General features: G+C 37.2%; 1 protein-coding gene across 1 annotated transcript in view; it reads left to right on the top strand.

Moving 5' to 3' along the window:
• Window positions 1-22,845, top strand: part of HCRTR2 (hypocretin receptor 2) — a gene marked incomplete at both ends in the record, with an annotated part of 107,751 nt that extends 84,906 nt beyond the window's left edge. The window contains 5 exons of the mRNA XM_080700181.1: window positions 1,705-1,820; window positions 13,752-13,972; window positions 16,742-16,863; window positions 20,280-20,505; window positions 22,794-22,845. Of these exons, the coding sequence (XP_080556307.1) occupies window positions 1,705-1,820; window positions 13,752-13,972; window positions 16,742-16,863; window positions 20,280-20,505; window positions 22,794-22,845 (737 nt within the window). The remainder of the gene's footprint in view (window positions 1-1,704; window positions 1,821-13,751; window positions 13,973-16,741; window positions 16,864-20,279; window positions 20,506-22,793) is intronic.
• Between the last annotated feature and the right edge of the window lie 1,691 nt (window positions 22,846-24,536).

Genomic DNA, 24,536 nt, shown 5'->3' with positions numbered 1-24,536 from the left:
AGAGGCTGGCCTGGAACCTGCAATCCTCTTGTCTCGGCCTCCCCAATGCTGAGATTACAGGCGTTCACCACTGTGCTTGGCCCTTATCACAAAGTTGACTCACAAAACCAGTCTTTCCTCATTCAGACCCTTTCTAAAGTAATGAAAACATGCTTTCGATTAGAATTAGATTGAGTTATTGGACTTACTATCCTTAGAACCTGTGTAAGATATACTTCTTCCTGTTTTGCATTACAGTGAAAATGGATCAACTTCTGTGATAACCCAAATACTAGTATCAGAAAAACATCTTCTAAACCATTTAAAAGTCAGTAATAGGACAGAACTATTGTCTAGCATATGCAAGACCCTGGGTTAGATCCCCAGCACTGAAAAAGAAACATTGAAATGAAAGTCAGTAATAAGTCTATTTTAGAAGTGTCAAAACGTGAACAATAAGCCACAATGCCATTAATTAACATTATCTAATGAATGCATAAAAGAAGTAATAAATATTATTGGTGTATTTAGGATTAAGATGAATTTTAAAATCACTATAACCCTACAGGAATTTATTTCTAATAAATGAGTATAAAAAAGAAAACATCTATAAAAAGTAACTCTACAAAGCTCCAAAATTCTCATTTTCAAGAAAGTACCTGATTGTATCCTTCTACACACACAGGAGTACTATGTTTAGAACTAGCCAAACCAAAATCATCAAGTGTTTATTGTATTTATTTTTCCAAAAATTTCCACATTTGTATTTGGAAATACAACTGGAAATAGCTGCCCATTTCTCAAGGAACTTATATTCTTCTGTTGTTTTGTTCTTTTTCTTTTTTTTTTTCAGTACTGGGGATGGAATCCAGGGGCTACTTCCGAACTACAACCCCTGCCCTATTTTTGATTCTTCGTTTTGAAACAGGGTCTCATTAAATTACTAAGTAGCTGAGGCTGTCCGCGAACCGGGATCCTCCTATCTTGGCCTCCCATGGCCTCCCATATGCTGGGATTACAAGCGTGCACCGCCATACCCGGCTTGGTGTTTTTCTTTATAGTGCTTGGGATTCAAGCCAGGTGTTCTCTACCTCTTAGCTATACCCCAGAGCCATAGACCTGTATTTTTTCTTTTTTATTTTTTTAAGTTGGAGCCAGTATCTTACTAATATACTCTGTGCTGTCCTCGAACCTGCAATCCTCCTATCTTGGCCTCCTAAGTACTGGGATTATACCTGTGCTCCTGATCAGGGAATTTCTATTGTAATGAAGAGGAATCAATTGAGTATATATTTCATTCTCCTTTTAACCAAAGATTTAGCCATTAGGTTTTTATCAAATCACATTCTTTTTTGAAAATGCAAGTATAAGAAAATATAAATTAATGTTTATCAACAAGCCAAATAAGGGATTTTTTGATAACTGAACACTTTATTTTAGATAGACTATGATATTTAGCACCAATTAAGTAATAGCTAATTGTTATTTCTCTATGAGTACATTAAGTGAAATTAAAACTTCATATCTAGTGTAGATATGCACATATTCTGAGTCAAGGTAAGCAGTTAAATATTATAAATTACTTTCCATTTATGTACATGATATGCTAATGAAATCATAAAGAAGATACACTTATATTTTGAAGGAGGAATCTTAACAGAACTATATGTTTTATATGTTAAAAATCAATTTTAATGTGAATTTTTATTTTGACTTTCATTCCAGGTGAAATCTACCCCAAGATGTATCACATCTGTTTCTTTCTGGTGACATACATGGCACCGCTGTGTCTTATGGTGTTGGCTTATCTGCAAATATTTCGCAAACTTTGGTGCCGGCAGGTAGGAAACTTTGAATAAATTGTGTTTTCTTTAAGATGTGCTTAAAAACAAAATTTTAGAATACACTAAGCCAACATAACATGCTCAGAAAAGAGTTATTTGTTCCTTTAAAATAATGATACCTGTGCTGTGGAAATGGGTCTTGACTTTCTAATGAGATGTGCAATTATAATGTACCACTTTAAAAAAAAAAAAAAAACCTGGTATTTAGGGAGTATCTTAAGTCCCACCTTAAAGACTTTACATTTTTAACCAAAATTTAAACATAATGACTGCCAGTGCCGAGGCCTCTGAGGCCGGGATAAGAGCCTGCTGAGGGGTTAGACCGGTGCTGGGGCCAGCGAGGCTGGCAGCGGAGCCTGCTGTGAGGCAAGGCCGGTGCTGGGGCCTCCGAGGCCGGGATTGGAGTCTGCCAAAGTGTTAGGCCAGTGCTGGGGCCAGTGAGGCCGGCATTGGAGCCTGCCATGAGTCAAGGCCACTACTGGGGCCTCCGAGGCCGGGATTGAAGCCAGCTGAGGGGTTAGGCTGGTGTCGGGGCCAGCGAGACCAGAATCGGGGCCTCCCATGAGGCAAGGCCGCTGCTTGAGCCAGCGAGGTCTGGATCAGTCCACCGGGTAGCCAGGCCAGTACTGGGGCCGTCAAGAGTGGGATCGGTACTTGCAACTCGGCATGCACAGAGAAATATCGCAGAAAATATAAGCCAGATGCTTCCCCTAATCAGCAATAACTAGGAGGAAAGGGGCAACAGGAAGAGATCGAGCTATAGAAAGGGCCCTATAGTGAAGCAACTAAGGTGATCAATCAGAGGGTATGGAATAGGGGAGGATGGAGCCTCTTTAAAACTCAGGAGGTACATAAACAAATGTATCAAAGTTAATCACCAAACAAGCATGGGATTGAGGGAGGGAGAGGGAATGGGATGGGGGCTGGATGAGGGCTAATTAGATGATGTGTGCTTGTATATCCTCTCAAGTCTTGTACTCCAATGTGATTGATATATGACTACAATGCACAATTAAAAAAAATGTAATGACTGAGTGTTGCTTTTTGTTTTTTGTTTTTTATTTACTTATTTACTTATTTTTTTTGTCCAGTAGTCACCTAATTGTGCTTTTTTATTTTTTATTAATAGTAAATAAAATTTCCTTTAAAGTTTCCCGAGACTTTAGGTCTCAAGGACTAGATTTCTTATAAGATTTATATTATACATTTTAACACATTGGTCAAATCTCCCACTTCAAAGATTGTATTTTTTGAAGGCTAAATGAATAATCAGGCAGAGCTGGGCTGGCATGGGGGGGTAGGTGCTTCTGATTTAGTATTTGGGAGGCGTAGACAAGATGATCACAGGTTAGAAACCAGTCTCAGCAACTTAGTGAGATCTTGTTTCAAAACAAAAATAAGCCAGGTGTGGTGACTCATGCTTGCAATCCCAGCACTTGGGAGGCAGAGACAGGAGGATCTCAGGTTGACAGTCAACCTCAGCGACCTCTTGAGGCTCTCCACAACATAGTGCGACTCTGTCAAAAGTAAATAACAAAATGGACCAGGGTGTAGCTTGAAGGTAGAATGCTCCTAAGTTCCATCCCCAGCACCGAAGAAGAAGAAGAAGAAGAAGAAGAAGAAGAAGAAGAAGAAGAAGAAGAAGAAGAAGAAGAAGAAGAAGAAGAAGGAAGAGGAGGAGGAGGAGGAGGAGGAGGGAGGAAGAGGAGGAAGGGGTGGGGGAGGGGAGGGGAGGAGGGTGAATCAGGTAGAATTTAGGAGTTTAAAACCTGTTCATAACTCTGACTTAGATTGTTCTGCTATGTCAGTAAAAGCTTCTGCAGACCTTTCTTACAAGAACCTCAAAGCTTCGGTCTTTGTGACTGACCAATACAGTCTAGAGAAAGAGCAGAGTCAGATGCGGGTGAAAATCACCTTAGTAATTGAAGCACAGGGATCCATAGCAATGGGTGGTATCTGAGGCAAGGCTTGTAACATCTGATAACTTAAGTTGAACCCTGGTGACTTGAAGGAAATCACCAACACGCACGTAATGGCTTAATAACTATACAAAGGATATGGTTCAGCCCTTGTATTTGGTGCATTGTACCTTAAAAATGCCACAGTTATTAAGCGATGCATGCTTTTTCTTCTCTAAATTTATTGCCTGTAGGCTGAGTTTATCAGGCCTGTGGAAAACCATGGTGTTATTCTGTTCTGTTGACATAATTTATTCAACCCTTATTATTCAAATCATTTTTTTAAGATCATCTTTCACTGACTGGATATGAGCAGTGCTTTCTTGCTTTATCTAACCCTAAATTTGCATAATTTCAGAGTTCTCTTTCCCCTTATATTTGCAAAGATGTTCCCCCCTCCCTTTGTTTTTATTTTGTTTTGTTTCTGGTATTGGGATTGAACCATTGGGTCATTCTATATCTGAGCTATACTCCCGGTCCATTTTAGTTTTTATTTTGAAACAAGGTCTCGCTAAGTTGCTGAGGCTGGTCTGGAACCTATGATCCTTTGGTTTCAAGCTGCCAAGTACTGGAATCTCATACATGCACCACAATGCCTGACTAAAGAACCCTCCTATTTTTATGACTTTGTAAGTGGAACCAGTAGAAAAGTTTATTTGTGTTTTTAACTACAAACAAAACTCAACAAATATGAATCACTATAAAACATGCATGGTGATTTTCTTGATCCCAGTGAGTTTTCTCAGTAATTTCCATCTACCCACTAAGCCAATGTTACATATTTTATGGCGTTTTTGTTACTGTGGTCTCCCATTTCCTGGTACCCATTATTGAGTTGGTCAGTTTTCACTGGATTGTCCTGCTGTAAAAACATAACACAACAAAACAAAATAATAATAAAACAGTATGTGGTTTGCAACAACAGTTGTGAGACACAACTGTACTAATCTGATCCACATCAGCTCTGAGCTTCGGCTGTGGCTCTGCTCCAGGCTGAGCCCAGGGTGCCCCTTGGATCTGCCATTTAAGATGAGGGAAGCGTCAGAAAGCTGAGCGGAATATGCAATGTCTCTTCAAGTTTCTGCTGTGTGCTGGCATCTGTGATATCTCCTTACTGTTCATTACTCACTCAGAACATGCCAGATGCTTAAGCTTGATAATAAAGAAGGGAAGCATCCCTGAAGAAAGACACCATACGTCCCAGGACAGTGGGCAACTTCTGATAGCTGGGGATAGATGACCTGCAATGGCGTAGTGCAGAAAAGTAAAGGTTATGGACTCCAGGAACAGATGGCATGAGGGTAATCCTGGCAATGTCACTTCACAGTTCTGGGATCTTGGCAATGACTTAGCTTTCTGTATATCTCTTTCATCATCTTTACAGAGCCTCACAAGTTACATGAAATATATTAAGTGCCTAAAGCATGAAAGGGCTTATTAAATGCACATCTTAATAGTATATGTCATTATCTAGCTTTTCTACTTTTAGGTCCAAAATAAACAGGTGTTGAATTGTTGACTTCTTTTTAATGCAACTCCTTCCTAGAACCTAAAAATCACATTATAGCTTTTTATTGTCGGTCTCCTCTATTCTGTTAAATAAAGACAGGACACTAGAGTCTTCCTCTCCCTTCTGTACAATTAGTACACGTTCAACACATACCAGTTGGTAATTAAATTTTTTATTTAAAAAAGTAGAAAATAAGAGAAACCTTAAATGAAGGAGTACATGGAAGAATCTATTGCCAACTATGCAGGGAAACATTTTTAGAAAACTTAGAATTTGAGCCAAATGCAGTGGCACATAACTGTAATGCTAGTACTTCAGAGGCTGAAACAAGAGGATGACAGGTTCAAGCCAGCCTCGGCAAACTAGCGAGGCCATCTGCAACTAAGTAAGACCCTGCTTCAAAATAAAAATAAATAACTTGAGGCCGGAGGTACGTCTCAGAAGTAGAATGCCTCTGCATCCAATCCCCAGTGCCAAAACAAAAATAATAAAATAAAATAAAAGGAAGGAAGGAAATAAGGAGGAAAGGAGGAAGAGAGGGAGGGAAAGGAAAGAAGGAAGGAAAAGAGGAAGGAAGAAACTAAAATAAAAAAATTGAAGAGGAAAGAGCATTCAGTGTCCAATAAATTAATTGAAGATATTTTAGATAGATTGATAGTCTGATTGAAAGATTTTAGTGTTAAGAGACCATTTAATCTATATTTTACTGGTTAGTGTATTTTTGAAGCCTCTCCAGGGCGGTGCATGAATCTGTCTTGTTATCGTTCTATCTCCAACCCTTACTTGGGCCTTGCACAGAGAAAATATTCAAAATCTGTTTTTGAAGAAACGCATGACCATCAAACCTCAAATAATTTATGTCTCCATTATTTAAGCCTAGAGTTCTCAATTTCCCAAACTCCACAATAAATTCAAAGTCATATTACAGGCTTAGAAATAATCCGCATTCTTTAGAGGAATTGCCCTGGCTGGTGCAAACCACACGATCCAGAAAAGCTGCAGTAAAATGCTGGGCTGTGAAAGTAAAAACATTCACTAAACAGATTGGTATGGAAGGTGGCAAGTTTAGCCAAGCTCACTTTAGCAGCCACAATAAAGTAAACTAACCCCAAATGGGTGATTATGTAGGATTCTGCTTGAGCGACTCTCCATTTCCAACTGTTAGTGTCTATAAGCAGAGTTGTAAGGAATTCTCTGTGCCATAGGCTACATCAGCTGAGCCATCAAATGAAGGTCTGTCCTATTTGCTTAAAATTACAGATTCAGGGAATCTGTTACAGACTTTGGAATTAGTAATCATAAGATTATTAGCCAGCAAATTGTGTGCCCTTGTCTGACTCTCTCAAGAACTTTAAGCCTCATTAAAAGAATTAGCTATTGCTTTGCTATCATCAATTACTTAGAATTTCCCTTTCTTGACAATATGACTCAGAGAACTCACTAGGTCGGAAAACTCTACAAACTATTCTCTAAAACTTCTCTTTTCGAGAATGTAATCTTGGTTTGCTTGGCTCTGTGCATCTTGGCATTCTTTCTAGCTCTGAAGCTTCAGATAATTGAACGTGTGAATCTTAACCGTTATGTTAACTCGGTTAATTCATCACACACATATTTATTAAGCACTTATCTGGGTCTGAAACTCTATTTCAACTTTCCAAAGACTTAGAAGGAAGGCCTTCCGTTTCCCAGATCTTATCACAAATTCTTCTGTTGCTTTTATTTTTCAACCCTTTCCTTACAGTGACAAAGCATTCTAGTAGTGTGAGATAATCAACAACAGATTGTAATTACAGAGTCACAATTAGGAAGGCAATAATTAGGGTTCACACAAAGAAATAAAAAGCACCAGTAAAGATAAATACATAGGTAAATAAATACATAGAAATACATAGAAAAGCATAAATGTAGTTTTGTTTGTGATTTCTTATCCAAATTAAAAGTTAATTGCATAAAATAATAATTATAAACCTGTAAAGATTCAGCTTATAATATATAAAGGTATAATTCCTTTTTTTTTTTTTGTGGGTCTGGGGATGGAACCCAGGGACATTCAACCTCCGAGCTACACCCCCTGTCCTATTTTTTATTCGTTATTTTGAAACTGGGTCTCACTGAGTTGCAGAGGGCCTCACTAAGTAGCTGAGGCTGTCTGCGAACTGTGATCCTCGGGTCTCAGCCTCCCAAATGCTGGGATTACAAGCGTGCGCCACCACACCCAGTTTAAAGGTATAATTTCAAAAAAGAAGGAAGAATAGGGCTATGTTGGAGCAAAGGTTTGTGTATAATAGTGAAATTAAATTGGCATTAATCCAAGTTGCTTGTTTTGATTAAATTATCCATTGTAAATTCTTTAAAAAATCTAGTGAAAAAACCAGAAATATTAAAATACTATATTAGAAAATTTCTATTTAACCAAAATTAAAGGATTGATGGAGGAATAAAGGAGCACAATAGATAAATACATGTAGAAAACAAATAGCAAAATGCCCAACGCAAATTACATCTTCTCAATAATTATATTTAAAGCAAATAAGTAAAATATTTCAATGGGCATAAGTTGCCAGAATAGAAAAATCAACCAACTAACAAACAAACAAAAACTATGATCCAAATTTATGCTATCTACATAAGATAGCCCTCACATTAAAAAATACAAATAGGCCAAGCATGGCAGTGCAGGCCTGAAGTCCCAGTTGTTGGAAGGTTGAAACAGGATGACCACAGGTGCAAGGCTAGTGCACAGTAACTTAAAGAGATGCTATTTCAAAATTAAAAAATTAAAAAAGAGCTTGAGTGTAGCTCAGATGTAGAACACTTTGGGTTCAATCCCCATTACCCACATATACACGTAATTCAAATAGGTTTAATGTAAAATAATGAAAAAAATGTACTGCTAATACAGGAACCCAAAGAAAATTGAAGTGCCAAACTAATATCAGACAAAAGAAAATTTGTCAAAAATATTACAATACATAAACAGAAGCATTTTTCATGATATTGAAAATGCCAATCCATCAGGGAGATAAAAAATAATAAATATATATGTACCTATATACAATTGAAAACAAATACACCAAACAAATAATAACAGTATTAGGGAAATAAATATATAAATAAACAATTATATGTGAAAACTTTAGTACTCTATTTTCAGTAATGAGTAAATAAGTCGGCAGAGGGGCAAAAAGGAAATAGAATATTTGAACAAAATTATCAACCAGCTGGGCGTGGTGGCGCACGCTTGTAATCCCAGCATTTGGGAGGCTGAGACCAGAGGATCGCGGTTCGCAGACAGCCTCAGCTACTTAGTGAGGCTCTCCGCAACTTAGTGAGACCCTGTTTCAAAATAAAGAATAAAAATCAGGGCAGGGGGTGTAGCTTGGAGGTACAATGCCCCTGGGTTCCATCCCCAGACCTGCAACAACAACAACAACAACAACAACAACAAAGAAAAAAAACTATCAACCAAATAGATTTGGCATTTATCTTTAGAACTCTACCCAAACAACAGAGTGTACATGTTTTCCAAGTGTACATAATATAATCTCTAAGCTAGTTTATTGGATAGGGCAGAAAACTAGCCTGAGTTTATGTTAAATAATTAGAATAACAAAAGCACTATTTTGTACCAGAATAGAATTATATTGAAAATTAACCACAGAAAAATTCGAGAGACTCAGATGTAGCTCAGTGACAGAGCACTTGCCCACCATGTGCCTGGCCCTACAACCTCAAATAAAAGAAGAAAAGAAAAGAACATTTTTGAGAATACAGAAATATATAGACATTGAGCATTGTGCTTTAAAATAACCAATCAGTAAAAGAAGATATTAGATGGGAAAGCGGGAGCTATTCTGAAATGAGTGCAAATGAAAACACAACATAAAAAATACACATGGAATTTATCAAAAGAGGTACAGAGAAGAAAACTGATATTTGTATGAATATGTGGGGGGAAGGCGCATGCCAAGATTGTGAAATGGCTGAAAATGAAAAGTTGCTTCAAGAAATGAAGCGGCTTGAAGAATCGTCAAAGATCCATGATTTGAGCTTTTACCACGCACCCAAAGGAACCTATTCAGATGACCACTTAATACAAAGAATGACAGCACGTGTTACCGTGCCACCGCTGTGACCATAAATGAAGAATCCAGAAGATTCCTGGGGTTCCTACAACACTCAGTGGATGCCTGCTGGTTATGGAGCCCCTTGCTTTTAATTCTTACAAGAAAAAGCTCCTCTGCCTTCCTTCAATCAACTGTCTCCATTTCCAACTCATTAAATATGTTACAGCATAGCCGGGCGTGGTGGCGCACGTTTGTAATCCCAGCACTTGGGAGGCTGAGACAGGAGGATCACATAGGTTCAAAGCCAGCCTCAGCTACTTGGTGAGGCTCTCAGCAACTTAGTGAGACCCTGTTTCCAAATAAAATATAAAATAGGTCTGGGAGTAAAGCCCAGAAGTAGAAAATCCCCTGAGTTTTACCCCTAGTACTACATGTATATATATATATATATATATATATATGTACACATACATGCTATAACATGGATTTTTATTTTTATTTTATGCACCTGTTTGCTCTATTATGAGCTGATCATGGTGAAAAATACTTATTTTTATGGTTTCTGAAAAATACTTTTTATTGGCCAGGCACAGTGTCATATACCTGTAATCCCAGACTGAGACAGGGGGATCACTTTGAGGCCAGCCTCAGCAACTTAGACCCTGTTTAAAAAAAAAAAAATAGGGCTGGAGGAGTAGCTCAGGGGTTCAGTTCTCAGTATCCCTCTCCCCACAAATAATCCTCAAATGTTACTGAGTGCGAGGAATAAGAAAAAAATCCCACTGTTCCTCCCAAACAGAGAAACTCATGGTCATTGTTCCCTATGAGGTAGCCAGTATCTATCAAGTATCTGCTGCATTCTGTTATGTCTGAATGAATAATGAATCAAAGGGTAGGGTGAGGATAAAAGAGGCTGGACACTTGTCCTCCTAGGGCAGGTTTTTGTTAAGTACAAAGAAAAAGCTTCATCTCCGTCAGACTCCTCCCTCTGCCTACATTTTGCTTCCCCTTCTCTCATATAAAATTAACTTTCTAATTTTCCTTTCTTCCTTTGGTACGAAGAACTGAACCCAAGGGCATTCCACCTCTGAGCTGCAACTCCAGCCCTTTCAGTTTGTTGTTTGACTGATTGATCGATTGATTGAGACAGGGTCTTGCTATGTTGATTTTCCATTTCTTTTCTCCCATTTCTCTCCCCCAACACTACTGATTTCTCAGCCCTCTTCTGGTTTCAAGTTTTCTCACTACAATGATATAATTTTCAGTCGAGTTACCAACAACTTCTTTCCTTCTTCCTTTCCCCCTCCCTTCCTTCCTTTGACACTAAGAATTGAATCCAAAGACATTCAAGCTTTGAGCTACACCCCCAGACCTTTAATTTAAAAACAATAACAACAGGGTTTTGCTAAGTTATTGAGGGTCTCGCAAGGTTACAGTTGGCCTTGAACCCATCCTCCAGTCTCAGCCTCTCGAGTCTTGGGATTAAAGGCGTGTGCCACCCTACCTGGCTGTTATTAATGGCTTCTGAAGAATAATTTGTTAAAGTTTTTTTGCTTTACCGTTTTGAAAAATTAAGTGATGCTGTTCATGGTTTTATTGTTTATATGCTTTTTACCTATGACCTTCTTATCTATTTTACTCTCTTCAAAAAGTTATCTTTTCTGGACATTCAATATTTTACTTGGTATTTTCCCAATTCCATATCCATTTTTCGATGAGTTTCTCAAACTCTTTTTTAATGAAATTAATTGAAAGCATATAAACCAGACTAGTCCTTTGGCATACATACAACCACAAGGTCCCATAAATCAACACATTACATTTATTATACTCCTTGACATGAGATAATATATGTTCTCCAAATTTGCTTTTTTTAAAAAAATAACTGTTTTGGATATCGTCTTTTTAATTTTTACAAGAAACTTAAAATTTATGTATCGATTTATATAAAAAGTTTGCTGTGATTTTGAGTGGAATTGATTGCATTAAATTGATGGATCAATATGGGGAAAATGCCATATTAATATTATTAAGTTTTCTAATACAGTGAACACCTTCATTTATTCAAGTCTTTTAAAATAGCTCTCTACAACATTTAATAGTTTTATGTATACATATTTTATTTATGTGTGCCAAGGAACCATTCTCTTGCTATAGAAAATTCTACTTTGCCATTTAAATTTCCATTTGCTTATTACTAGTATATAAAAATCAATTTTTATTGATTTTGTTGTCCTGCATCTTTCTCAGTTTATTTATTAGTTTCAGTGGGTTTTTTTCAGTTTCCTTGGGAATTTTCTTTGTAAGCAATGATTCATTCTTAATAGGATTGATACATTTGCCATTTATTTATTTAGTCTTCTTATACTGGCTCCAAACTCCAGAGCTTCTTATAAACACAGCCTCTCAAGACTGAGTTTTCAGACACATTTTGGGTCTTTAGCACTGCTTTTATGTCTTTAGACATGTCTTTTAAAGTTCACTGACTTCCATACCATACTGGGTTTAAGTTTGCAAACCTTGCAACACAATATAAAAATATGAGTTTTCAAGTTAGATGGGCCTGAATGAAAATTATGTCTTCAAACATCTTAAAGATAAGAACTTAGATATTTCAGGAATCATTCTCAGTAATCTGCTTGATCAAAATTTATAAGGATTTTGAATAACCTGTTTTTCAGAATGCATCCTTACACATCATTCCTAAAGCTTGCTTTGTGACTTCTAATCAATTTTGTGTTGAGTTTCTCTGAATACTCAACTTCTCTGGACAGCATGTCAATGGAGAAATGGATATATACTCAAACTGAGTTGTGGGTTTAAACATCTTCAATACTTATTTAGGTTATCATCTTTTTCTGATGGCAGGGATCCTAACTAGGCTGCCCATGGCTGTCGCTCTTTCTGGGAGATGTTCCTCATAGATGCTGAAGTCATCAGATACAGGATGTCAGCTCTCTCCTTCAGGGTACACCCAGTAATAGAATCACTCAAGTTCCACTGACCTCCTCGAGATCATTTAGAAAACAATCAAGACCATTTAGTAGACAGGGCTTTCACACTAGAGTTTTTCTGAAACCTTTCAACATCCATTGCCACTTTACCTCAGCTGTTTAAAAAATGAGTACTTAAAAGAGAGTCACAGAAGTAGAAGGAATCTCAACTGCCCTCTCCCTCTCACCTATGGGAGTAAAAGATTGAGCTCCACCTGCACTGTGTGACAAGGGTAGTCTACGTGACAGGATGTACAGGGGCACAAGAAAGTAAGAAGTCAGATGGCCTCTCTTTAAGGGCAGGTTTCCACTAGCATCATCTCTCTCTTCAAGAGAGAGAAGATGGTCCAAGAGCATCATATCAGTTCGTGTGTGTGGACATCAAAGTACAGTTCTGTTCTCAAATTAAACACCATCTAAGACACTATGATTCTGTGGTGTAAAAAGCAACAGAATCTCTCTAGCATCCACAGGGACCCATTGGACCACAGGGACCCATTGGACTGTTCTGGCGTATAACACAGAGATCAAAGCAACAGCTGAGTAATCTTGATAGAACTAAGATGGTTGTATGCTGTGCTTGTTGGCAATCTTCCTCTTATAAAACAATGCATGCTGTATTTTATTGTTTTGCTCAATAAACCCTATCAATCTTCATGAGCTTATAATTAAGAAAATATTATACTTGGCAGGACTTCCCGCTTTTATCAAATAACTTCGAAAAGAAATGGAAAAGTACGCGTCGTGTAACTGTTGATACAATGCTATCCCTTTGAAAGGGGAATGGGAACCCCCAAGAGATTCTCAATGTTTTCATGCGCATTTTAAAGGCCAAACTGCAAAACTGGTTTGAAACAACTTCATCACTACAAATAGTAAACAACAGAGAATTGTTTTGATGGCTTTTATTCTCTCCATTCAAAGATACGCTTTGTGCAAAGCTGGGAGGTAGAAAACCTAACAAAACGATTAGGTAGTAAAGCCCTATCTCTCTACCTGACAGCAGGTGGCAGTATGGATGCATGAAAAACCCCACTCTAGTTCCTTTCTGGGTTACCCTTTAGGTTTTCCTTCCCTCTAACATAGGCGCAGGTTCTGAATCTAAACTTCCTAATGAGGTAATAAGGTTGCCAATCCTCAGTTTCATTTGCTGTTTTTTGTAGACTTTGGCAAAATTGTGATTTTTAATTTTTCCCCCACCCAAACACTTGTTTGCATTCCATTAAATGAATGCCAAGGATGTAGTCAGCCTATCAAATATTCTTCTGAAGAAACAGGCAGTCAACTTTCCCAGCGCGTTGGTGTCAGGGACACTTTCCTAACAGTGTCTTCTAATGATTTCTCCAAAGTGGAACATTCCTTAAGTCCAACTCCAATAAAAGTTCCCCATCTCCTTTCAGATTCCTGGAACCTCATCCGTAGTTCAGAGAAAATGGAAGCCCCTGCAGCCGGTTTCACAGCCTCGGGGGCCAGGGCAGCCCACCAAGTCCCGGATTAGCGCTGTGGCTGCTGAAATAAAGCAGATCCGAGCCAGAAGGAAAACAGCCCGGATGCTGATGGTTGTGCTGTTGGTGTTTGCCATTTGCTATCTTCCAATTAGCATCCTGAATGTGCTAAAAAGGTACATTTCATCTATTCTCTGAAAATGAAGGGGGTTGGCATTTTCAAGAAAAACTTTATTTTGTTAGGGAGAAAGAAAACAAAATCTAAACTGTCTGCCCAGAGAAGTTGTCATGCCAGATGGCCCATTTGCATAAGTCCTCACCAACAGGTAAAGTATACAGCCTTTGAGGTGCTCAGACAAATGCTCTTGTCCATGCAGATTCTCAGTAGAATGGCAGACATAAAACAGATGTTCTTCTAACTCTTCAACTAATTGCTGAGTCTTAGATGTAGAAGAAGGCCTAATGTCAGAAACAAAACCACACACACACACACACACACACACACACACACACACACTTCATTTACAGCTTGGAGTTCCTTTTTGATGAGAACAAATGGATTTTGCAAAACTTTGTTCTCAGAGACATAGGTAATCATGAAAAAATTATTTCTGAAGGATCAAAAGAGATAAGAAGGTTTTGTTTTGAGCACCAAAACAACAACAAAAAGTAATCAAAGCAGATCCTCTCTGCAGAATATTTAAACAGAGAGAAAATGCATCTCTTGAGGTTACTGAAATAAGCTCATGATGAATACTAATAAAACAGACCCAGAAATTCTCCATGAGGGAAAGTTTATAGTTAGGTGGCAGACATAACAATGAAGATCCCAAATAACCAATAACATGGCTAGCAGATGCACAGGCTGCGGTTCACACTGAACTTCAAGGCTGGCCAACTTTACTGGGAATTATCAAAACTGTAACAAATAGACTGGTCTCAAGACTATACTAATTCTGTTTATAATAGACTTCAACCCTAACCTAGACTTGCTCCTCTTCTCTTTTCCTGACTCAGAGTCAATATCCAATTCCTCACAGCTGGGGACCCTGGAGAGCGGCAGCTCTGGCTTGAGTGGGACTAGAGGTGGTCTAGCCAGCTGCAAAGATTCCTCATTCTCTCTGGCCCTTGTTTCTGATTGCCTAATGGCTTTTTCATTGGAGGAGAAGAAATGGAAAATAAATGTTTGCCCAGTCATATCATTTACTCCAGTTACCACCTTAGAGGTATAAGTTTTTAGTGGCTTGGGTCCATAAGACATATACTAGCTCTTGGGAAAACCAAAATTGTTTTCCCTTCCATATTTTTTCATACCCAAACCCTTTATTTTTCTTGCTACCAGAAACCCCTACATATTTATCCTGGTCTTTTACTAGATCCGGTGTTATGCTGTTAAGAACATTATAAGCAAACATACTGGGTGGGGCTCCTCCCACCCCTTCTTATTAGTAATTCAAGATTCAATGAAAATTGAATTTACTGCTCATTTGAATTTTCTATATATCAGCTCTTGCACCTTTTCCTTTAATTATTTCCAAATACTTGCAGGTAATATTTCTCTTACTTTTCGGACTTAAAACCCTTTCTGTCCAAGGAAAACAAATAGCTCTCTTATGAAATAAACCTACATTTGATTTAAAATATTTTCAAGTTTTGGAACATTCTGGGTTTTTTTTCCCCCACAGAGTTTTAATGTCTTAAAAAGGATCTCGAGAATCATTTCCTTTTTCTTATCATATACATGCTCTTAAAATATTTATCTCTAAATTTGCCCTCACATAGTAAACCTGTTTTATTTTTCTCTCGTACATAAGAAATTCTGGCTTCCTTTCCTTGAAGCAACTTTGCGTCTGGTTAGTCAAAACCAACTTCTTTAGAGCAGTTCTGTTTTTCCAAAACTGCAGAGATTTTGTAAGTTGAGGGTAATAACATATTCTGAGTTCCATTTGTCCCTGTTTTTTCACTCTATCTTATATTTTTTCACAAATCTCTAGTACTTTGTAGTACATCAGTGTTCCAGGCACTCATTTCTATCCAATGTAATTGAAAAAAAAAAAAAAAAACAACAGAGATAGGGCACAAACCATAAATCAGTAATGGGGTCCCCAGCAGGAAATACATTATAATCTTTGACCTATACATTTATTGAGTACCTGCAAGTTATCTGTTGTAGGTTAGTGAAGAGAATTTGTTAGAGGAGCTATTTCTAAGAATGGAACAAATCTGAAAATATCCTTTTAGATGTTTTAGATATCATATATTGTAGTTATAATGAGGCACAACGGCACACACCTATCATCTAGTACTTAGGAGTCTAAGACAGGAGGATCACAGGCTCAAAGCCAGTGTTCAGTAACTTAGCAAGACCCCATTTAAAAAGGAAAATAAAAAAGGACTGAGATGCAGCTCAGTGGTAGAATTCTCCTGGGTTCAATCCCCAGTACTACAAAAAAAAATAATAATAATAAAGCAAAATATTTCCCACGGTAGAATACATGAAAAATATAACTTATAAATCTAAATATATTAGAAAATTCTGCCTCTGCTATGTACGAAAAAATCCCAGCAACTAAATTCCAACAAGGCTAGGATGACTAGAGTTAAACAAATATGATACCTTGATCAATGCACAAAGAAGTAAGAAGTAATTAAAGACTGCAAGTCAGAAGTGCTTTTTCTATGATATGTATAGTAGAATATCAACACAACATTGCTCACTTGTATCAAAAATGAAATGAAAAGACGAACCGACATGTTCAGCTCCCGTATTCTTATCAGCAAGAAGCAGTGCTTTAGCTGCTGGAGGAAAAGAGAAATATTTTTGCTCTGACCTGATTGAGAAAAGTCCTTAATAGAGATGGCCTTGATCATCTTTGGATTTAATAATCTGAAATGTACTTACTAGACTCATTCTGGATTTTTTTACTCTCTTTCTTTTCCTACAGAGTGTTTGGGATGTTTACCCACACCGAAGACAGAGAGACTGTTTATGCCTGGTTTACATTTTCACACTGGCTTGTATATGCCAATAGTGCTGCAAACCCAATTATTTATAATTTTCTCAGTGGTAAGTTTTCAACTGTTTCTTCTCTATGCCACAGTGCTGACCAAAGACGAGCAATCGATAACCAACAGAGTATGTAGAGAGCTTAGTTACTACTTGTGATCTTTTCTTTCACCTGATTTATCTGGAGTTCCTTTCTTTATGAGACCGTTAACCTTATTCATCAGAGAAAATTAGCCAAGTGATTTTATTTTCTGCTAAAACATAGAAGAAATGTTGTGATAGGAAGAAAGTAAAAATTGTGAGAAACGGATAGCACAGATTCTTATCTGTCATGTTTTAAAATTATGATTCACAATCAGAGAGAACATTTTATCTCTTTTACCTTGATGTACTATTTCTTTGTGAAAATATCTAGGCTAATTGAGATTGATTGAATTAGAACCTTTCACTTTTAGTTATTTCTCTATATTTAATTTCTTTTGTAGATAACACTATTGAATTTATCTCAAGATTCTTATTGACCACAAAAAGCTATTCATAAATAACCCATAAGCTACACACTATAACTTACTCAATCTACCTCTGTCTCTGGAATTACATAGTCATAAAAATTGAAGAAATATTGTAATTACAATGTACCAAAAAAAGCATTTTTTAAAATAAATAGCCAGGCTTGGGGGCACACATCTGTAATCCCAATATCTGGAAGGCTGATACAGGAGGATTCCAGATTCAAGGTCAATCTGAACAACTTAGTAAGAGCCTCAGCAAAACTTAGGCAAACCCTATTTCCTTTTATTTTTTCTTTACTTTTGTTTTCTGATGTTTGTTTTTTATTTTGTGTATATGTTACTGGGGATTGGACCCAGGAACATTTTGCCTCTGAGTTACATCCCCAGCCCTACTTTATTTCTCTTCTCTTCTTTTCTTCTCTTCCTTTCTCTTCCTTTCTTTTCTTTCATTCTTTTTTTTTTTTTTTGAAACAGGGTCTCACTATTTTATGCGGCCCTCCCTAAGGCTGTCCTCAAACCTGTGATCCTCCTTTCTTTGTCTCTAAGTATTGGGATTACAAGCATGCACCACCATGCCTGGCTGAGACCCTGATGGTTTTGAAGGCATAAATTCCTTCATGGAAGCTTCTTATTTCCCCATCTAATTTGATAGTTTTGTTGGGTAGGAAATTTTTGGCTGGAAGTTGTTTTCTTTCAGAGTTTGGAAGATGTGATTAGTTATATTATGATAATGATGAGTGATATTCATGTGTTTATTGGTCATATAAAAATCTTTGGAAATTCATGAAAAAAAATTAAAAATGAAGAAGCCAGGCGAGGTGGCACATGCTTTTAATCCCAGCATTTGTGAGGCTGAGACAGGAGGATTGCAGGCTCAGAGAACTTAGTGAGGCCCTTTGCAACTCAGTGAGGCCCTGTTTCAAAATAAAAAATAAAAACTAGGGCTGGGAGTGTAGCTCTGAGGTAGAATACCCTTGGGTTCCATCCCCAGTACCACAAATAAATAAATAAATAAATAAACAAACAAACAAACAAGAAAGAAAGAAAGAAAGATTGGGGTATGGCTTGGAGGTAGAAATTTCTTAGGTTCAATCCTTAGTAACACACACACTATCTATATACATATGTATTGTTTTATTTATATTTTGCTTGCTTGACTTTTAGAATTATTTTTTTTCCTATTGTTGTTTTTTCAGTTCTGGGGATGAAACCCAGTGGCATTCTACCACTGAGCTACAACCCCAGGCCCGTTTTTATTCTCTATTTTGAAACAGGGTCTCACTGAGTTGCAAAGGGCCTCAGTAAATAGCTGAGGCTGTCCACAAATAGAATTCTGTTTTAATTAACTATATTTTTGCATTATTTTCTTTTCTAAGTTGGTGGCTGTTTTTGTTTCTATTTTAAAATATAAGTATTTTTATTGGATAGAGAGCCAATTTATTTTATGCAATTTATCTTATTTATCATATTATCTAAAATGATAAAAACATATAAACAATTTTCAAAAATAACTGTTTTTAAAAAGTTATTGCACAATGACTAAAGCTGTTTTAAAAGCATTAACTTTAAAAAAAAAAAAAGAGTCATTGCATTGGACATGAATAAAGCCCAGTTTGAGCCTTGCACTAAGCAAGTGAACCATATCAGGAATTGGAAGAGAAAAATTGGAGGCAGAAACCACTGACCACGTGGAAGGCGTGGATTAAGAGTGAAAAAGGAGTTAGGGAAGGTGGCTGATAATCACTGAGAATCTGGTGGGAGCGGCTACTGTCCCAGGCACATTCATCTATCAGTGACCCCATGGGGTAGTGGAGGATTGTGGAGGATCAGAGAAAAGACATGACAGTTCCAATACTGTCATCTGCCCTAATAAAGGTGATTACTTAATTCTTAATATTCTTTAGTTGCCCGTCAGTAATTTAGAGATGAGGAGTACTTCAAAAGGTTTCCCCAACGCCGGGCATGGTAGTGCACACTTGTAATCCCCGCGTTTAGGAGGCGGAGACAGGAGGATCGCACTGGTTGGAAGCCAGCCTTGCTAGCTGTTTCCAAATAAAAATAAAAAGACCCTGTTTCCAAATAAAAGTATTAAAAAAATAGGTCTGGGAGTGTAGCCTGGAGGTAGAAGGGTTTCCAGGAACCCCAGTGCCACAAAAAAAAAAAAAAAAAAAATCCCCCCTTTCAGTTTTTTATTCTACTTTATGTAGATTCAAAACTGGAATTTTACAGATATTTAATGTATTTTTTTTCTAGCTATTTTGTTGAATGTTAGTGTGTGTCAGTTGTAATCTCTTCAGAATTCAATGGAGGGGTCATTTCTCTAGGGTTTTGGCAATGTATGACATAGACTTCATTATTTTTAAAATTATTAGGTGTCGCAGCCAGGCGTGGTGGCGCACGCTTGTAATCCCCGCGCTTAGGAGGCAGAGACAGGAGGGTCGTGCTGGTTCGAAGCCAGCCGCGCTGGCTTAAGAAACCCTGTTTCCAAATAAAAAAATATAAAAATAGGTTTGGGTGTATAGCCCGGAGGTGGAAGGGTTTCCAGGAACCCCAGTACCACACACACACACACACACACACACACACACACACACACACACACACATATATATTTGGTGTCTCTGGGTATTCTTCTCTAGATAAGCATTCTATTATAGTCTTATAATTACCATAGACTTCCACCCACAAATCCATGAAGTGTGAATAAAAAGGTATGAAAAAGCTGATATGTATATCAGTCTCATTATTTTTTGAAAAATCTCATTGTTTTAAGAGTCCACCAAACGTCCCATACATCTAATTTCCTCTTTCCATTTTCTCCATCTTTGCAAATTGGTACATCTGGCAATATTTGTCCCTTGTCATTGGTTTAACCTAAGGGAGAAACCCAGTCCTGCCCTGTGTATTATTTGTAGAAACATTCGTAGATAATCCCTTTTCCTTTCATTCTCCCCGATTTGCCAGGAAAATTTCGGGAGGAATTTAAAGCCGCATTTTCCTGCTGTTGCCTTGGCGTTCACCATCGCCAAGAGGATCGGCTAGCCCGAGGACGGACCAGCACAGAGAGCCGGAAGTCCCTCACCACCCAGATCAGCAACTACGACAACGTCTCAAAACTCTCAGAGCAAGTTGTGCTCACCAGCATAAGCACACTCCCAGCAGCCAACGGGGCAGGCTCGCTTCAGAACTGGTAGAATATTTATTCCTATGGCAAGGATGCCTGAGTCAAACCATTCTCTAAAAAAAATCTCTGTAAACACAAGTTTTATTATCCCTATGACCTAAGGCTAAAAGTACTTGCTGATTCATTTTTAAATTTTTATTGCTTTGGAAATAAAAAAAAAAGTTTTAAATAATTTCTCAACTTTTAACTTAAAAATGTTAAATATCTAATCTTCAATTGAACTTATTTCAGACTGTTTCACTTTTAGCTTCATGTATTAAAATTTGTGTCAGATAAGTGTTTGAACATTTCTAATTCTTTTTATAATTCCTTGTTATTTTAACCTCACATTCAAATTGGCTGTTAAAAATCACCACACATTATTCAATGATTTTTTTTTTTTTGGCTACTAAAAGAAGTAGCAATTACTGACTGTCAATTAACAATAGATGTATGTCAGTTGACTTAATAGATTTTTTTTAAATATCACAAAAGATACCATTAAAATGTGACATCTGAGAAAATATATATAAAATATAATATTATATTGCTCAAAAGCTATCTTTCAAAACCACATACAGTATATCCTATTGAACATTATTTTCACAAATTTTGTCACTCATTTATGCAACTTTCTCAGGTTTATCACCTATCAATGCTAACGTTTCTTGTTTAGCATATGATCTGCAAGACTCTGTATTAAGATAAAAATGTTGTAGTAACTCCTGATAGATAATAATTTCCATCTCTCAGATCAATTGACATTATCATATTCTTCTATCCAACAAAAGTGAAGTAGATAGTAGGTAGTCAGGCATGCTGGCTTCTATTAAGAAAGAAGGGGAAGATTCAAACGTGCTTTTTGAGCTGTGGTCCAGGCGCTGATGGAGTGCACAGCAACACATGCTTTAGAGTGATTCCTGGGTCTGACAGAGCAGAGAAGCAACCCAGGAGAGGAGAGGTCCTCCCAGGAACACTGACAGTGTGGTCGCACGTTCTCCCCCACTTATTTACAATGCATTGCCAATCCAGTGAGCTGCCCCGAGCCTGGGGCTGAAAGCGGGGTGGTGGGGAGCAGAAAGGCGTGCCCTTAACACACACCCAACGGGGGGTTGTATGTTCTCCATCAATATAAGATCTGATTCAAAGTGCCATTTCATATTTGTCCCTCTGCAAAATCCTTCTGTCCAATATTCACTTTAAAATTAAAAGTAAAACAGGTGTTCAGGAAAAGATGTTCATCTCACAGTATAGCGGGAGGTGTCCTGATTGAACTGAGATAAGATATAGACACACTATTTAAGAAAGATTTTCTTAAAAGATAATATCTCATTTTCATGCTTTTTTTTTTTGCCCAATTCATCATTATCACTGAAAAGTACAACCAAATTATCCACAATTTGTTTTCTAACCTTAGGATGTTGTTACCTTGTGCCTTTTCTACTCAAAGCAAAAACTATACTCTTATACAAGGTTTATTGTAATTTTATTGCTAAATACTAAGGCTATATCAATGAAAGCAATGTATTTTAAATCTCTCCTTTCTCATTTTTGTACATGTGAAAGTTATTTGTCTTGAGTATGCTGCATGAAAGGAGAGTCATAACTTCAGATTGTGAGGAATGCTAGCACTTTAAATAGTTTGAGGATAACCTCAAATAATGCTGGTAATATGCCTTAATAGCCAAGTAATTGCTCAAAATCAGAGTCAGTATTGTAGACCCTAATATAGCTAGTTTATACCATTTTAAAAAGAGAGGAACGACAGATTTGGAGGGAAAGGGGAAGAAGATTCAGAAAAGGTGACATTTGTACGACAGATCTAAAGTCATAGTTGCGAAGTCAGTGACTCTCAAAGTGGGGTTTCTAATATATCAGCATCATTAGCCAGTGTGGTGGCACACACTTGTAATCCCAGTGCTTGGGAGGCTCAGAGAGAATTAACAAGTTCAAGAACAGGCTCAGCAAGTAGTGAGACCACTATCAACCTAGAGAGACACTGTTTCAAACTAAAAACAAAAAATTGGACTGGAGGTGTAGCTTGGAGGTAGGAGACTTCTGAATTCAGTCTCCAGTACCAAAATAAATAATAATAATAATCCATCAGCATCTTCTCAGAATTTATTAGACATGTACTTTCCCACCTATCCCCAAACTGTTGAGCCAGGAACTTCAGGGTGGTACCTCCTAGGAGTTTGTTAACAAGCCCTACAGATGATTCTGAAGCATTTTAAGATTTGAGAACCACTGCTCTAAATGATAGCACCTGGAATCAGTTTATTAGCCATTGTGAAATAAAGTCTTTTACTGCACAGGTATCTACAGCAGGGGCCGCCATCATCACTGTCGACCTGGTTGGAGGTCTGAGAGAAGAGGCCGACGAGTGTCAATGTTGAATCACACCAATGTCATCTCATTGAAAGAGACACTGGTTCATAAAACAGTGGCCGCTGTGCTATAGGTACAGTGTGAAAAAAGACTGGTTTAAAGGCACTTAAGTGCTTTATAGTGACCTGGATGACTTGAGCTTTCAACGAAAACTTTCAAGCCCCCAATATTATTTACTAAAGTTGAAGTTTTGTGAAAGCTGATGGCTTCTCCCATCCAAGTTGTTTTTTTAAGATTTAAAGAAGTTTATTAAAAAGATAGAAATACAGAAGACAGTTACAGCCCCATGCCATTCAAAAGTGGCATTGGGGGGGGTGGTTCAAACGAATTCACCAGCTGGTTCCTAAGAATGATCATTGCCTGGAAGAAAATTAAGAAAATAAAGCCAGTACTTAAAAGAAACTCTGGGAATGGAATACTAGCTCATGTACAGATCTCTCGACATGTGGACCCAGGAATCCTCCTAAGAGGTCTGGACTTAGTATGATTACCTTAAAAGGACAAATGGTAAAGAAACAAGTGTTCCTAAACCCTGCTGATGTTATGGGGGGAAAGGGTCAACTTCTTACCTCATTATGTGCTGATGACACAAATGAGAAGACTTCATATGAAAAGTTTGTGTTGGGATCACCTTACGATATACATTGAATATGTATCTTTCTCTTATTTTTCTGCTACACTTCAAAGATTCGATGTAAGATGTCCATGTCATTGATGTTTTGTTATCAATAGGGATGAGATAATAATTTTACCTAATATACAATATGTTTTAACTTTATTATTTCTGAATTTTTATGAAACTGAGAAAACACAGCTATTTAAATTTATTTATCCTTAACAAAAGATTCCTTCTGGTTTTGAGAAAAATTACTTCTAAATATTCCAGAATGTGGAGTTTCTTGGATATTAAGCACCTGTTACAAATTATTCATGAGTTAATTACAAAGTGCTAGGCACAGGATATTGAATTTCACTTCCAGTATACCTGTTGTAATGAAGATTAAGGTAAATACGCCTATGAAATGTCTTCTACATATGCTTTGGTCTGAAACATCAGAATGGAGAAGAAACCCAATGCTGATTACTGACCCAAATTATGATGTGGGAAATACCCCATTTTTGATGCTAGTATAATACTATGTTTTGCACTTGATGTAAATCATAATAATAATCAAATTCATTTAAAAATCTGGCTAGTTATTACAATTTAGGATTATTTTCAATGGAAGTTAATTTTACACCAGATGACTTTTCTACTTCCTACAAGTCACGAGTCGAACAAACAAACTAACTAATTCCATTAGGTAATGTTCAAATAGCTCCCAAATTGCATGAAGCAACATATTCGATTTTTTTTGAGCCAATATATAAACAGGGGAACCATTGTTAATTTAAGTCTATTACCTTATATATTACATAAAAAGAACTGCAAAGGCATGAAAAACAATATTATCTCTCAAACTTCACCGGGAACTCTTTTCTATATAACTAGTGCTACTGAAAAGGGGGGCAAGATTCCCCCTAAACTTGCCACGTATTTCTATGCTTTTAAATTTTCCTTATAAGCTTTGAAGTTAGGGTGTCTTTTAAGTTTTTCATGTGTTTCTGTAACTGTTGTATCCCATGTGTGGAACATCATGACAAATGTTCAATAATGATGCTTTTAAAAA

The sequence above is a fragment of the Muscardinus avellanarius genome (assembly GCF_963383645.1).
Source record: "Muscardinus avellanarius genome assembly, chromosome: 8".
NCBI classification, from domain to species: Eukaryota; Metazoa; Chordata; class Mammalia; order Rodentia; family Gliridae; genus Muscardinus; species Muscardinus avellanarius.
Note: the sequence above shows the minus strand (reverse complement) of the source record. Positions and strands in the feature narration are given on the sequence as shown.